Here is a 16347-nt window from a genome sequence, read left to right on the forward strand (position 1 = left end):
TTTTTAGCTAGGGAGCTCAAATACAATAATTTTTGGTGAGTAGACATACCCTCGAAATCCTACTCACCTTCCAGAAAAAAATTCGAGAAAATGAGAAATTTTTTGACAGAATTAGACAATTTCAAATCGTTTTGGAAAAAATATTTTTAATTGCATGGGTCGATTTCAATCATTTTTGGTGAATAGACGTACCCTCGAAATCTTACGCACTTTCGAGAAAAAAATTCTTTACTGACAATATAATATGAGGCCCAGAATGCTTCCCCGATGAATCTTTAAAATGTCATAACTTCCGAACGAATTGGACGATTTTAATGTTTAAAACGGCAAACAACGCGTATTTTAGTGTAGAATATGTAGGAATTCTAAAAACTTCCGAAAAGTTGTTCCTTCACCCCGTAAAACGAGGAACACTTTATCACCACAAATCACCATAAATATTTTACTGTATCTCTTCTCTCAATACGAAATTGTATATGTTTAAAAATAAGCACAGTTGTATGTCGAAGAAATATTAATCGAAACAAAATTTCATTCAAGAAAAGTCGTGGAAAAATGATGCAAAATGCATTCGCTTGGCCCCTTTTCCAAATATTAAATGCTTCATTCTCTTATTTATTAGTTGTTCGTAGCAATAGAAAGAAAATTTAATATAAAAATAGACGTGCAAAGTTATTGGATGCAAAACCATGCAGCAGAGATTCCTAGTTTCTTCTCTTTTCTAAATTTACAAGCTTCGTTTTCCCTTTTGTGTGACTCGTAGCAATCAAACATTGCGTCCTCGTGAATTCTAAGAACGATTTAAGAATTTTCGCGGGTCGATTCAGCCATGGCGGACATAATTCGGACCCGTGAGCCAACTAAATCCGCTTTCTACGCATCTCCCTGTCGAATTTGCCGAGGAAACGTGCCGAGAAAGAGATCTCGCGAGGACAGGAGTGGCTCGAAAACGCGAATGTGTGTCAGACGACGAGGACACTCGGGGCCCCCATAGTTTTACTTTCTACGGGGCCCAAAAAACGACTAAACCCGAACGAAGCGAGACATAAGAGTTAAAAGGAAGAAAGAGAGGAGAAGTCGACCGAAATACCCGTGGCACCGATTTCGTTCGAGCCTCGAATCGACTCCAGTCGTGTCCTCCGTGTTGCATACGATGCAGTAACTGTTCGTTAACATACGAGCCGATAAAACCGGTGAACCGGTTCCCTCGAAATCGAAAAAGGAAACATTTTCTTCCTTCGCGTTCACTCATGTACAGAGTGGTTCACGTTAATTGTTGCGGTCTATTTCTTCGATAATCAATCGGTTATTCGCAATAAAAACATACAAAATATAATTTAAATTTAAGGAAGCATCATGCATCATGCATCATGCAGGTTTTATAAACGCAACTTTTTTACTATGACGTACACCTAACATGGAATTTTCTTTTAGAATCAATATTGGCGTTATGCGGGATTTTAACGTTAAATGTATTTTCATTTTAAAATTGCACTTAAAAAAAAAAAGAATAAAATTGCAATAATAAGGGGGATTAAATTTCTCGGCGAAAAAAGATTTTCAAATCGTTCTAAAAAAATTATTTTCAGTTGCGGGGGAAAATTGCAATCATTCTTGGTCATTGGACATACCCTCGAAATCCTGCCCGGTTTCGAGAAAAAAATTCGAGAATATAAGACATTTTTCGACAAAATTAGACAATTTCAAATCGTTCTAAAAAAATTATTTTTAGTTAGGAAGCTCGAATACAATAATTTTTTATGAATAGACACACCCTCATAATCCTACGCAGTTTCCAGAAAAAAATTCGAGAATATAAGAAATTTTTGGACAAAATTAGACAATTTCAAATCGTTCTAAAAAAATTATTTTTAGTTAGGGAGCTCGAATACAATAACTTTTGGTGAATAGACATACCCTCATAATCCTACGCAGTTTCGAGAAAAAAATTCGAGAAAATAAGAAATTTTTCGACAAAATTAGACAATTTCAAATCGATCTAGAAAAAATATTTTTAATTGCAGGGATAAATTGCAATCATTTTTGGTCATTAGACATACCCTCGAAATCCTACGCACTTTGGAGAAAAAAATTCCTTATCGAAAATCTAATCTGAGGTCTTGAAATGGTTCCATGTGAATCTTTAAAATGTCATAACTCCTGAACGGATTGGACGATTTTAATGTTTAAAACGGCAAACAACGCGTATTTTAGTGTAGAATATGTAGAAATTCTAAAAAATTCCGAAAAGTTGTTCCTTGACCCCGTAAACTGAGAAAAAATCCCCCCAAAATGGTGCAATTTTCAAACAGCCATAACTCCTACAATAGTGAATATATTTAAATGAAACTTTTTTCCGAAGTAGAGCTCCCAGATACATACAAAAAAGTATTACAAAACTTTTCCGTAGAGCATCAAACAGAATTACTAAAAATGGAAAACGAATTTTCAAGAAAAATTGACCATGAGGTGCCTTTTGGCGAAAAAAAAATTTGTCAAATTGTTCTAAAAAAATTATTTTTAGCTAGGGAGCTCAAATAAAATTATTTTTGGTCATTAGACATATCCTCAAAATCCTACCCACTTTCCAGAAAAAAATTCGTGAAAATAAGAAACTTTTCGACAAAATTAGACAATTTCAAATCGATCTAGAAAAAATATTTTCAATTGCAGGGGAGGATTACAATCATTTTTGGTCATTACAGGAACCCCCAAAATCCTACTCAGTTTCCAGAAAAAAAATTCTTTATCGAAAATCTAACCTGAGGTCCCCTTAAATCTTTAAAATGTCATAACTTTTAAACGGATTGGACGATTTTAATGTTTAAAACGGCAAACAACGCGTATTTTAGTGTAGAATATGTAGAAATTCCAAAAAATTCCGAAAAGTTGTTCCTTGACCCCGTAAACTGAGAAAAAATCCCCCCAAAATGGTGCAATTTTCAAACAGCCATAACTCCTACAATAGTGAATATATTTAAATGAAACTTTTCCCCGAAGTAGAGCTCCTAGATACATACAAAAAAGTATTACAAAACTTTTCCGTAGAGCATAAAACAAAATTACTAAAAATGAAAAACGAAAATCATGAAAAATGATAGAGCGAATATTAACCAATATACTATAAAATTTATTATCAATGTTTTTTTTGTAAAACAATCGTAATAATATAATATCTGCATTGTGTATATACGTGTATCAGTTTTTCTATGAGTAACCATAATCGTAAAAATGGCACAATTAAGAAAATTCCAATGGAAAAGCGTAAAGGATGACAAAAGAATTTAGAAAGAAGTATTTTATTATTTAAAAACCTTGTGTAACCTTGAATGACCTTCATTTATAGGTCACTGTGTTCATCCAAAAAAATTCTATCAAAATACTATAAAAATTCATATCACTCCAATTTGAAAAAAAACAAAAATTTGAAGTTTATATCTTCTTTTCATCCTCATAAAAGATTGCTATTGCTTTGTGTGTCCCTTTAAACGAAACAACCTGTCGCCTGACACTTTTTTCCTTTAATTAGAAACAATTTAGTTACTCGGGTTGTCTGTTTCAAGTACCCCACCCTGTATACAAGTTAACACTTTACCGACCGGTAGCGGTTGATTAATCGGCTATCGGTCGGTAAACGTTGGTCGGTAAAACAGTCGATTAATAAGCTATCGGTCGGTAAGCGTTGGTCGGTAAAACAGTCGATTAATACGCTATCGGTCGGTAATGTGTTAATATTGTGTTTTAAATTAATTTGCCCCAGTTGTTTATGGTATAGAAACTCTCCAAGAGTAAGAAGCCTGATACTTCTTTTATTAATCAGGTTCTGCCTTGTGCCAGATTAATAATCGCTTCTTAAATATTTCGATACGAACGTTTACCTCCCGGGGAATTATCAGAGCATTGTAAATTCCGGAACAAAACACCGTAGGAATCGAGATCCTTCGGAAATAATGGCGCTTGTGCTTAAAAGTAATGCCCCCGCCATTTTAGGTGGACGTAACGTACCCGAACGCGTTCCGTTTATCGTTTCTCCTTACGAGCATGCTTAATGCGCCACCATAATTGCGCTTCCACAGAGGAATCGTTAGCGCGAAACGGTATAATTGCTACGACAACCCTAAAGGTAAACTCCACGAGGGCAGATAATTATAATAAGCGACGCAGCACGTGTCACGCGTTCTCTCTTATCCTGATAAACAACGGTGAATAAATTAAATACAGGTGTATCCTGTGTTTTTATAATCTACCTTCAAGTCTCGAGGACTTTTGTAGTTTCCAATTCTTTGGTTTAGGTCCTTGGAAAACAAAGAAATTGGGAATATAAAAATGACTGTCGCTTAAGGGGTCTGGTAATTCTAGAATATTGAAAAATTCAATTTTTTTTTTTTGGCTTAAATAATAGTTTGAAGCCTTAAAAACATTATGAAAAAGGTCTCAGTGCCGGAACAATGTTTTTCCTGAAAAGGGTACAGCCGAATAAGGGGGTGAAATGTGCCCTTGAACCAAATGTGACATACGACGGACCCATCGATAGAGCATCAAGAAAAAAACGTTCTGTGCCAAATTTTAACCCTCCATCTTGTTTGGAAGGGTAGTTATTGAGAAAATTCGGGTTAACGAATTTCTGCCTATTTTCCCCTATTTAATCGAGTAGAAAAATTATGAAAAAAATCTGACGCATTGTGGTTATTGAGATACGTGTTTGAGAATTTTGTCCGATTTTTCGATTCCAAATCCTGGGTAGAGGGTTAAAATTTGGCACTGTTAAATTGTCTTGAAACTAGTAGAGAGTGTTTATTAGAAATGGATCCAATCGCCACGAGAAGCACCTGCCATAACTTCTCCTTCCCTCTAATCTAGTCTAGGGCTAGTGACACGCGTTCGGGGATTCCTCAGGAGGAAAGTCGCATGATCAGAGATGAAACGGGAGAAAAGTCTCAAAGGAAGAAGGTCGTGATGGAAAAGACCTGGAAAAGTGGGGGGGAAAGAATGAGTGAACGTAGGGATAAAGGTGGGAAAGAGAAAGAGGTGTATCAGCTAGCCGGGAGAGTTCGTTGCCCGATTGCCTTCGCCATGCCTCTTCTTTCTCAACGGTCCGTTTCGTCCTTTTTTATTCGCGAGCATCGAACACGCGTGCACGAGCGCAGGTAGATGTGCACAGGAGTGCCTGTTTCGTAGAGGGTGACGTCATCGATCGACAAATCCACCCAGGTAAGCTCAGGTTGCCTGGTAGAGCCACCAGGTTAGCTTCTTCCTACCTTCGTGTCAACAATCACGGGATGAAATTCGTTTCAAACACCTGGGGGGGATGTTTCTAATCGCGTTTGCGATACATGTAACGAGTTAGACACTACAACAGAGGTTTTTATCGTGTGTACATTGGTACCCACAGGGCCTGAACATCTGTGGACACCTAGGAATGACACTAATTATGCGTATGAGCTTGAACGAAACCTTGCATGAGATTGGTCCCTTTGGAAGTTGGCTTTGCCACGGAACCAAACGAAATTTTGTACGATCAGTAGGGCTATCACTCGGGTTGCCTGCTAGAGCCACCAGGTTAGCTTCTTCCTACCTTCGTGTCAACAATCACGGGATGAAATTCGTTTCAAACACCTGGGGGGGATGCTTCTAATCGCGTTTGCGACACATGTGACGAGTTAGACACAACGACAGAGGTTTTTATCGTGTGTACATTGGTACCCACAGGGCCTGAACATCTGTGGACACCTAGGAATGACACTAATTATGCGTATGAGCTTGAACGAAACCTTGCATGAGATTGGTCCCTTTGGAAGTTGGCTTTGCCATGGAACCAAACGAAATTTTGTACGATCAGTAGGGCTATCACTCGGGTTGCCTGCTAGAGCCACCAGGTTAGCTTCTTCCTACCTTCGTGTCAACAATCACGGGATGAAATTCGTTTCAAACACCTGGGGGGGATGCTTCTAATCGCGTTTGCGACACATGTGACGAGTTAGACACTACGACAGAGGTTTTTATCGTGTGTACATTGGTACCCACAGGGCCTGAACATCTGTGGACACCTAGGAATGACACTAATTATGCGTATGAGCTTGAACGAAACCTTGCATGAGATTGGTCCCTTTGGAAGTTGGCTTTGCCACGGAACCAAACGAAATTTTGTACGATTAGTATGGTTATCACTGAGTTTAAGAAGTATTAGGAGATTGAAATTCAAGTCTTTCAGGTTTGGTGAATAATGTATGCGTTTATGATAAGCTGAAGTCAATTTTTTAAGTAAACAACAAGCAATACCTCTTTCCTAGCTTCTTAGTTTCTTTTATTGTTTTTATTTTGAATATCTGAATAAAAATTGTCATTTTTTCGATCTTCTTCAATGAATTCTGAAACACCATTGTTTTTGCTTTGAATATCTAAATAAAAATTGCATATTTTCGATCTTCTTCAATGAATTCTGAATAATATTAATGATCAATTACTCATTGAAACGATAAAATAATACAAATATCGACAAATTATAAAATGATAATTTAGTTTTAAAATTCTCATTGCTTGGTATGTTGAATTTGAATACTAAATGTAAGCTTGCAGTTCTGAACGTTTCATCAGATATCATTTTAAAGTGTTGCAAAAAGGATCGTTGCTTAATATCGTTGATGCAAGTTTTTTCGACGAGTACAAATGCTTGAAATCAAGAACTATTGGTGACAATAAGAATTGAATATGGAAACGAGGAAAAAAGCTAGTATTTACGATTGAATAAGCACTGAAGGGTCGCTGATCATTAACGCCCAATGCAGGGGGATTGCGTGTCATCCGAGTTAGCATCCCAACAATAAGATCAACAGTCGCACAATGCAATTATCGTTAACTTCGTATCCTTTTGCGCCTCCGCCGTAAGAAACAATCTCTTAGTACCGAGTTAAGACTGTCCATTATACGGTCGTAAATACAAATTGCTGATCATTGTTCACCGTATAAGCGACTGTACGGCTAGCATTTGAATCTAATCAATCTAGACAATGATATTTTGCGGTAAAAATGATGAAAATGGTAAAAATGGTGATAATACTACGGGAGAACGAAGCTGACCAACTACAAGTACCACTAGTCACTAGACAGAGATTAGAATTAGAATTTAGAATTTAGAATTTGGAATTTAGAATTTAGAATTTACAATTTAGAATTTAGAATTTAGAATTTAGAATTTACAATTTACAATTTACAATTTACAATTTAGAATTTAGAATTAGAATTTAGAATTTAGAATTAGAATTTAGAATTTAGAATTTAGAATTTAGAATTAGAATTAGAATTAGAATTACAATTACAATTAGAATTACAATTAGAATTACAAATAGAATCAGAATTAGAATTAGAATTTTGAATTTTGAATTTTTAATTTAGAAATTAGAATTAGAATTAAAATTACAATTAGAATTACAATTAGAATTACAAATAGAATCAGAATTAGAATTTAGAATTTAGAATTTACAATTTACAATTTACAATTTAGAATTAGAATTTAGAATTTAGAATTTAGAATTTACAATTTACAATTTAGAATTAGAATTTACAATTTACAATTTACAATTTACAATTTACAATTTAGAATTAGAATTTAGAATTAGAATTTACAATTTACAATTTAGAATTAGAATTTGGAATTTAGAATTAGAATTTAGAATTTTGAATTTAGAATTTAGAATTACAATTACAATTAGAATTACAATTAGAATTACAAATAGAATCAGAATTAGAATTAGAATTTTGAATTTAGAAATTAGAATTAGAATTAAAATTACAATTAGAATTACAAATAGAATCAGAATTAGAATTTAGAATTTACAATTTACAATTTAGAATTTAGAATTTAGAATTAGAATTTTGAATTTTGAATTTAGAATTTAGAATTACAATTACAATTAGAATTACAAATAGAATCAGAATTAGAATTTTGAATTTTGAATTTTGAATTTAGAATTTTGAATTTAGAAATTAGAATTAGAATTAATATTACAATTAGAATTACAATTAGAATTACAAATAGAATCAGAATTAGAATTAGAATTTACAATTTACAATTTACAATTTACAATTTAGAATTAGAATTCTGAATTTAGAATTAGAATTAGAATTACAATTACAATTAGAATTTCAAATAGAATCAGAATTAGAATTAGAATTTAGAATTTAGAATTTAGAATTAGAAGTACAATTAGAATTACAATTACAATTACAATTACAATTACAATTTAGAATTTAGAATTAGAAGTACAATTACAATTACAATTACAATTACAATTACAATTAGAATTAGAATTAGAATTAGGATATCTAAAATTCAGAATTCTAAAACAATGCAGAAGTTTGTCAAAATCGAACCCCCAATTCGATTTTTCTGTACAATTTTCTCATTATTAAAGATGACATTAATTTTTTAAGATCCTATCATTAGTTAACTAATCACCAATTGTGTCAAAAAACAAAACCTAAGCGAGCAACCATGCAAAATCATTAAACTTTCAATAGCAAACATCATCATGAAATAATTTCTGAATTAAATTCGAGTTATTTGAGACAAAGATTAGAATTAGAATTAGAATTAGGATATCTAAAATTCAGAATTCTAAAACAATGCAGAAGTTTGTCGAAAATCGACAAGGGAAGCGATTGTGACTTTTACCTTCACTCATAACGAAATATAATTGTTTTCGAATTAGAAAACAGAGCAAATTCTGTACACTTGCCCTTAAAAATCTCAAAGAGGATGTATCGTCTTTCGAAAATACGATTCGAGCAGTGAAATTACAATAAATATGAGAAAAGCATTTCATGAATGATTAGTAAACAAATTAATAAATATTCATTTCTTTTCAGGTAGTCAGAAATATAGTACGTTCTATAAACGTACAAATTTTTATAGTTTATTTATTAATTTGAGAGTTGAATAGTTTTGTAAAATGCACAGAATCGTTCGAACCAGTCCAATGAACTCGAAACTCTGTTTCGATGTATTCGAGAGTCAAGAGCAACGGTCACGCGACATTCAACATCGTGTAAACACTTGAAAGCTATATGAATTCTCGTTGATTACAAATACACAACCGTTGCTATTCGAAGCATTCCTTAGCAACAGCATTCGAGGCTTAGAACTGTTAATAAAAATGCAAAGGGCGATATTTCAGCTCGTCAATCACAGATACGACGTTTTTAGTTTAGAAAAACCAAGTTAGAAACTCTGCTTTTAACGAAAATCAAAATATTTAGGCGTATAAATATTGTTAGAAGCATGGAACACGTGACAATGTTTGTTTATAGTGTCCAAACTCGGTTTGAAACCGAAGAAACAGTTCAAACTGTCACCTAATCTCTGGAAAATTTCCGAAAATTTAATTCTGAATGTTTACTTGCAATTTTAGAGCCTATTTTCATACAAGAATGTTTACAATAACCTGAAAATTCATGTCAAATAACATAAAATGAAGTTCACAAGCTTCTAGATCCTATATCTAAAAACAAAATTATTTCTCTTCAATAATCCATAAAGAAATAATTATAAAATTCGTAAGATTATGGATATCCTGTAATCATGAATAAAATTCACGTAATTCGCTGTTGTTTCAATTAATAAAGTAGTAAAATCGTTAAAATTTAACCTAGATATACGATAACGATAACGATAAACGAGCACTCACCTCTCGCGAAAAGATACTCCTGGAATCAATGCATGCTAACACCGGATGGATGGCAATTTATCGGCCTAAACTCACCACGCGAACTTCACAGAGAACGAAAACCCTTTCCAAATAAATTACACTGTTAACAAAAAGATATTTCGTACGCGTTTGCTGTGTTTGCGATGTGTCTTGACAATTGACGGAGCGATCGGAGCACACGTACACACACCGGCGCGACTGCGTCGAGACTGGCGAGAGTAGCGACGGCGGCGAGGAGCTCTGCGCGTTGCGCCTACGCGCAGATGCACGTGGGCTCGAGGAGTGGGGGGATACCGAGGCCCCAGTAGGCAGTAGGTATTCGCGCGTAGCGCTTCACTCGATTGGGAACCAGGGTGGCGTAAATCATTCGCGCCCTTCGCGAAGCATTTCCCATTTTTAAAACTTCGAACGAATCCTTGCTGTTTTGCTTTTATCTGCATAGTCTTCCTTTCCTTTTATGCTATGCACAACTTTATTCAAATTTTAAACTCTTTACTGCTTCTACGTAAATGGAATTAAAAGTCTCTTATTTGGTGATTTCTTTCACGTTTATGACAAGTCTTTTACTACGACTTGAAGCAATATTTTGAATATATATAAAACGTTGACATTTTTAAATTGTTTATTCGTGCAATTAGGTTCAAGCAGGATCAAGAAAATTTTGTTCCATAGACTAGTTTGGATACTAAAATTCGAACTTTGATGTAATACCTATTTGTTTCAAATTTGGATGAATTATTAGCATTATTATATTTAAAATTTCAGAAATCCTTTGACCTGACGAATTATCATTGTTTTCTATTAAATTTAAATCTACTGACAATATTTTCAACTTAAATTACTCTCATTTACTATAATTTCAAGACTCTAAACTAACACTGAGACTAATTTTTTAATTTTTTTAATAAATCGAATATTGTTCTAAACATTCTTCCATTAGTTTCGAATTGATGTTTTTAGTATTATGGCTGGTTTACTGTCAATTATTATGTTTTTTTATTAAGATTGGACATTTTGAAAGCGTTTCAACAAGCAGATTTACATAATTCTAATTGCAACACGATCGAGATCGAAATGGTAGCGAGACGAGCATTGAGTTTTTCATTTTCGTTGCAACATTTATTAGTTTGTCTCGTTGGACGTTTACGACGGGAGTTCGTAGCTCGGGGATACCGGTAGAATACAAGGATAAGTCTATAGGAACTGCATAGAATGGTTTTTGTCGGGCCCAAGGCCTCCGCGAGATGTGAATGAATCTAGAACCTGTTCCCTTCTGCTTCTTCTTACGTTTATTCCGTCTTCTTTTAGAAGTCAGACGCGGGCAATAGGCTCCGTTGAAAGCTGCCACGGAATCAGGTTGAATCAAGCTTGTTGCGTTCCTCGAAATATCATCCACTTCGTCTATTCTAAGCAACATCACCTTTTCTTCTCATTTTCGATCTAAAATCCACCTTCTGCGTTGACATTTTCGAAAAGCAGCGTTTCAATTCAAAATTTGGTCTCATAATTTCGATATTCCAACATTGACGAGGATAAAATTTGTAATTTAATAAAAAACAACTACTACAGTTCCTCAAAATGACTAAATTGTACAACAACCTCTAACAATTTATTCTAAGAGTCGCTAATAACCTTTAGCAGTTGATGCAACTTTAAACAAATTAATGACAATGAAAATTCGTCAGGTCAAGAGATTTCTGAAATTTTAAATATAATAATGCTAATAATTCATCCAAATTTTAGACAAGTAAGTGTTACTTCAAAGCTCAAAGTTTGGAATCCACATTGACGAGGATAAAATTTGTAATTTAATAGAAAACAATGATAATTCGTCAGGTCAAAGGATTTCTGAAATTTTAAATATAATAACACTAATAATTCATCCAAATAAAATTTGTAATTTTAATAAAAAACAATGATAATTCGTCAGGTCAAGAGATTTCTGAAATTTTAAATATAAAAATGCTAATAATTCATCCAAATTTTAGACAAGTAAGTGTTACGTCAAAGCTCAAAGTTTGGAATCCACATTGACGAGGATGAAATTTGTAATTTAATAGAAAACAATGATAATTCGTCAGGTCAAAGGATTTCTGAAATTTTAAATATAATAACACTAATAATTCATCCAAATAAAATTTGTAATTTTAATAAAAAACAATGAAAATTCGTCGGGTCAAGAGATTTCTGAAATTTTAAATATAATAATGCTAATAATTCATCCAAATTTTAGACAAGTAAGTGTTACGTCAAAGCTCAAAGTTTGGAATCCACATTAACCTGCAATTTATTTACCCGATTTTCATTAGTTTTCAAGATATTACGCTTGGAAATTTACTGTACCGGCTACTGGGATATTCTATGCAATGTCGTCGATTACGAAACTTATTCTAATTTATTCAACCGTCTACAGAGGCGTGAAGCTTTATCTTCAACCTTTATCTTTGGTGGATTTCGTGTTGTCATAGAGGCGGAAGAGATTTTCGAGGGTTCGAAGGACACGCGCCCACCATTTTGACTGGCATTGAACGCTCGATGGCGAAAGTTCTCGTAAATATCAGGCTAGAATTCTCTGATTGGGGGAAATCTCGGGTACCTGGCTCGAAATACGAGACATTTGTTGGAAGAAGTCCCGGATTATCCCGTCACGGACATTTTGGGAATCCCCTTCGAACGACGATGGGCGAAACCCAAAGGAATACTGTAATTTTACTTTGTAATAAAAGCAATGTAGGTTTAAAGACAGTTTCATTTACAAATCGTGCTTGGAAATTAAATTTTCGATGTCCAAAAAATAAATTTAATGTGTAAATTGTCTAAATAAAAATGTCGTATAAATAAAGAGTCGAGTTGGTTATTACCAGGTTTATTTTTTATTTGAAGATTGTATCCGATCGAAAAGTATTTTAAACAAAGTGTAATTAATATCGCAGAATATTTCAGAAAATAATATTAATCGAGTTAAGAGTGAAAGGTGTCTAGCAAAAAGAAGCAGCTGAGGACAGGTGTGAAAGAATGATCCAACTGTCGCCTCTTGTTACGCACCTTTAAACCCAAGTACATGCGCTTCGGATGCATGAAAAACGGAAATTAATTATGGCGATGGGTGTCCTCAACCGGAAATAGTTCCGCGACAAGCTGCAACGGCGTGTGAACGAACAGGTTGCTTAAAAATAATTACTCTCACCGGTTCGAAACGCGTTCGGTTTAAATATCCACGTTTAAATAAACAGTTTCTTCTAACGGCTCGGGAAACTAATGGAAAACTGCTATACTTTAAGAAAACCCACGTATAATATCGATTATTTCATCATAATCGATTCGTAGCATTGAATCACAGTACCAGTACAGAAAATCGTTCGAGAATAGTTCAAAATTCCCGCCTACGAAATGATACTACGTTAATCATTGTGTCCAGGATCAGATAAAACGCTTCCCACCCAAAAATCGTTCGAACTAAAAAACTGGACAGGTGACACAGGTAAAACGTGGGAAGAGGCCGCATATCCTCCATCGTGTTTTTATTTGCTATTAGCTCTCTAAGCAACTTAAATCATTAATGACAGAAACACAAGCAACTTTTTTATTATTATAATATCCTATTATAAAAAGAATAATTCCAATAAATGTATACAAGGCTACGTAACATTAGATTGTTATGCTCTTCAGAAAATATATCGACCACTTTACGGCAGAACCATGAATATAGAAACGTATGTATGAAATGGAAAATAAAATAAATATACAAGACATTTTAATAGAATGAAACAAGATTTAATATCTACGAAGATTAATTTGAAATGTTTAAGCCGACTATTAATTCAAGGAATCTTATCTGACACGCGTTCTTACGATAAATTTTCTTGAAATTCGTAAATAACAAATTATTAAAACTTATATGTTTTGAACGGGGCGCGAACCAGCGTAAAAAATTTACCAGCTTATTCACAGCCGAGTACCTTACTCGCTGCACCACCGAATCTCCCTATCAAGACTTATATAATAACCATGTTTCCGTTTCGTATTATCGATAGGGTTGTGTGAATTAACGAATGTCGCAGAATTAGTTCCACGACGCTTCCTGAAATGCTTGCAAAGCCGTTGCAACGTTCTCAAGAATTCAGAACTGCGAGATCGCATTAAAGCAACGAATATCTTTATGCAGAATACCAACTGCAACCCTTCCGGCGTGTTTCAACGAACTTTCCATTCATTCTTAACAATGTTAAATATAACCAATTCGTTTTACGGTCGAGGGAATCCTTATCGACGACGTCTCGGCGTAGCGACGCCTGGGGCGCCTTTTCGAAGTCATCGAGAGGTTTGTCCTTGTCTTCCTGAGCGCTAATGGGCCCCCGTGTTCCGTTATATTTCCCCCGGTATGATTTATTTTACTTCTACGAGCCGAATTTCAGAAACCTCTAGCCAGAATTTATTACTTTACGTCGACTAAACGGTACTAATTTTCGAATTTCTAAAAGGTAAACTAATTCTTAGACAGGTAAGTACTTTGTTTGGAATAAAAATAATGATAAATAGTCGATTTTTGAATTATAAATTCATTTCGATACGTTCTATTTAACAACAGCAATGTTTTCTGTACGAATAGATTCGGTTTTATAAAGTTTCTTAACCAAATATCGAATTGTTCGCTCGGATCAGTGATTATTTACGCTGAAAAATTCAAGTAATCAACGATGAGTATTTTGTGTCGAGCACTAATTTTTAAAATGAGTTTTAATTACTTTAACACGCTCTTTAATCGTATGCGACGCCATTGTTAAGCTTGTCTATCATTGTAGGTTAGAAATAAACGGAAATGACAAGAAACGAACATGGCGTACTTCCTATAAGCGACCATTTTGCTTATTGACGTGTCCAATCAATGAAAAATGAGCTTCATAGCTGAAGATCCAAATATTAAAACCATTTTCATAATTATTTGAAATATTTAAAAAATAAAATAACATATTATTTCAAATAATGTTATTTTGGAAGCGATTGTGGGGATAAAAATAGTTATAAAATGAACTAAGATTGTGAAAACAATGCATCGATGCAAATATTAAAGCAAATTTCATAATTATCTCAAATAATTACAAAATAAAATAACATACTATTTCAAATGATGTTATTTCGTAATTGTAGGCATAAAAATAGTTATAAAATGAACTAAAATTTGAAATAATATTGATGTATGATGACAATGCATCGATCCAAATATTAAAGCCAATTTCATAATTATTTGAAATATTTACAAAATAAAGTAACATATTATTTCAAATAATGTTATTTTGGAAGCGATTGTGGGGATAAAAATAGTTATAAAATGAACTAAGATTGTGAAAACAATGCATCGATGCAAATATTAAAGCAAATTTCAATAATTATTTCAAAGAATTGCAAAATAATAGTAAAAAAATAGTAATAAAATGAACAAAGACTTGAAATAACATATCAAATGGTGTTGTTTGAGAAGTGACCAGGTCCGAAGGGTAAGTACAGTGTGCCAGTATTAGGATACCTGTGTAGTTCGCCTAATTGGGACCTCCGTAGACCAGTTTAGTGCCATATGCGTTGTCTTGGGCCCTCCCCCGGATACAAACGTCGTTGCGGTAGTTCCTCCTGAGGACTCGTGTTCGATGGCACCGAACCGTGAAAATTTAATGTCCAGTTTCTTCGCGGGGGCAAGGAGGAGCTCTTGCTGTAATAGCATGACGGAAGTCGGATATCTAGGGCCCTGAGCAGACGTTCGATGAGTTTTCAGCACGAAGAAAGGGAGAAACCCAGCTGGGTGGGTCCGGTGGGTGGTCTTCTATCGGTGTTGCACCGTTTGCTCTATAAACTCGACGAGTTAGATCGTACGCCAGGTGTAGATTAGAACATTGGAGGCCTTTAAGCTGAATTATGCGACGTATCGGGGGTACAGGATCGCCCTATCGTAGTCGTTAATTCTACGGATAATTAAAGTTCTGCATTCTCATTAAGTAGACTGAACCAGATATAATATTTACAATTGACAACTTTTTAACGAAAAATGAAAAGCCAATGTCTGAGTAACCTAATAAAAATTTGAAGATTAAAATAATCCTCCAGAGTGATAACCTTCTAAATAAATTCTAAATAAATTCTAAATAAATTCTAAATGAATTCTAAATAAATACTAAATAAATTCTAAATAAATTCTAAATGAATTCTAAATGAATTCTAAATAAATTCTAAATAAATTCTAAATAAATTCTAAATAAATTTTCTATGGTTTTCTAATAAAAATTTGAAGATTAAAATAATCCTCCAGAGTGATAACCTTCTGATCAAATCTTCTAAATAAATTCTAAATAAATACTAAATAAATTCTAAATAAATTCTAAATAAATACTAAATGAATTCTAAATGAATTCTAAATAAATACCAAATAAATACTAAATGAATTCTAAATAAATTCTAAATAAATTCTAAATAAATTCTAAATAAATTTTCTATGGTTTTCTAATAAAAATTTGAAGATTAAAATAATCCTCCAGAGTGATAACCTTCTGATCAAATCTTCTAAATAAATTCTAAATAAATACTAAATAAATTCTAAATAAATTCTAAATAAATACTAAATGAATTCTAAATGAATTCTAAATAAATTCTAAAT

At 33.6% G+C, this 16347-nt stretch overlaps 1 protein-coding gene across 1 annotated transcript in view; it reads right to left on the reverse strand.

The window, feature by feature from the left end:
* Positions 1 to 15420, reverse strand: part of LOC122402826 — a 39749-nt gene extending 24329 nt beyond the window's left edge. The window contains exon 1 of the mRNA XM_043405948.1: positions 15229 to 15420. Within this exon, the coding sequence (XP_043261883.1) occupies positions 15229 to 15420 (192 nt within the window). The remainder of the gene's footprint in view (positions 1 to 15228) is intronic.
* Between the last annotated feature and the right edge of the window lie 927 nt (positions 15421 to 16347).

Source organism: Colletes gigas, unplaced genomic scaffold, assembly GCF_013123115.1.
Source record: "Colletes gigas isolate AHSC1104 unplaced genomic scaffold, ASM1312311v1 Colletes_gigas_Sc00040, whole genome shotgun sequence".
NCBI classification, from domain to species: domain Eukaryota; kingdom Metazoa; phylum Arthropoda; class Insecta; order Hymenoptera; family Colletidae; genus Colletes; species Colletes gigas.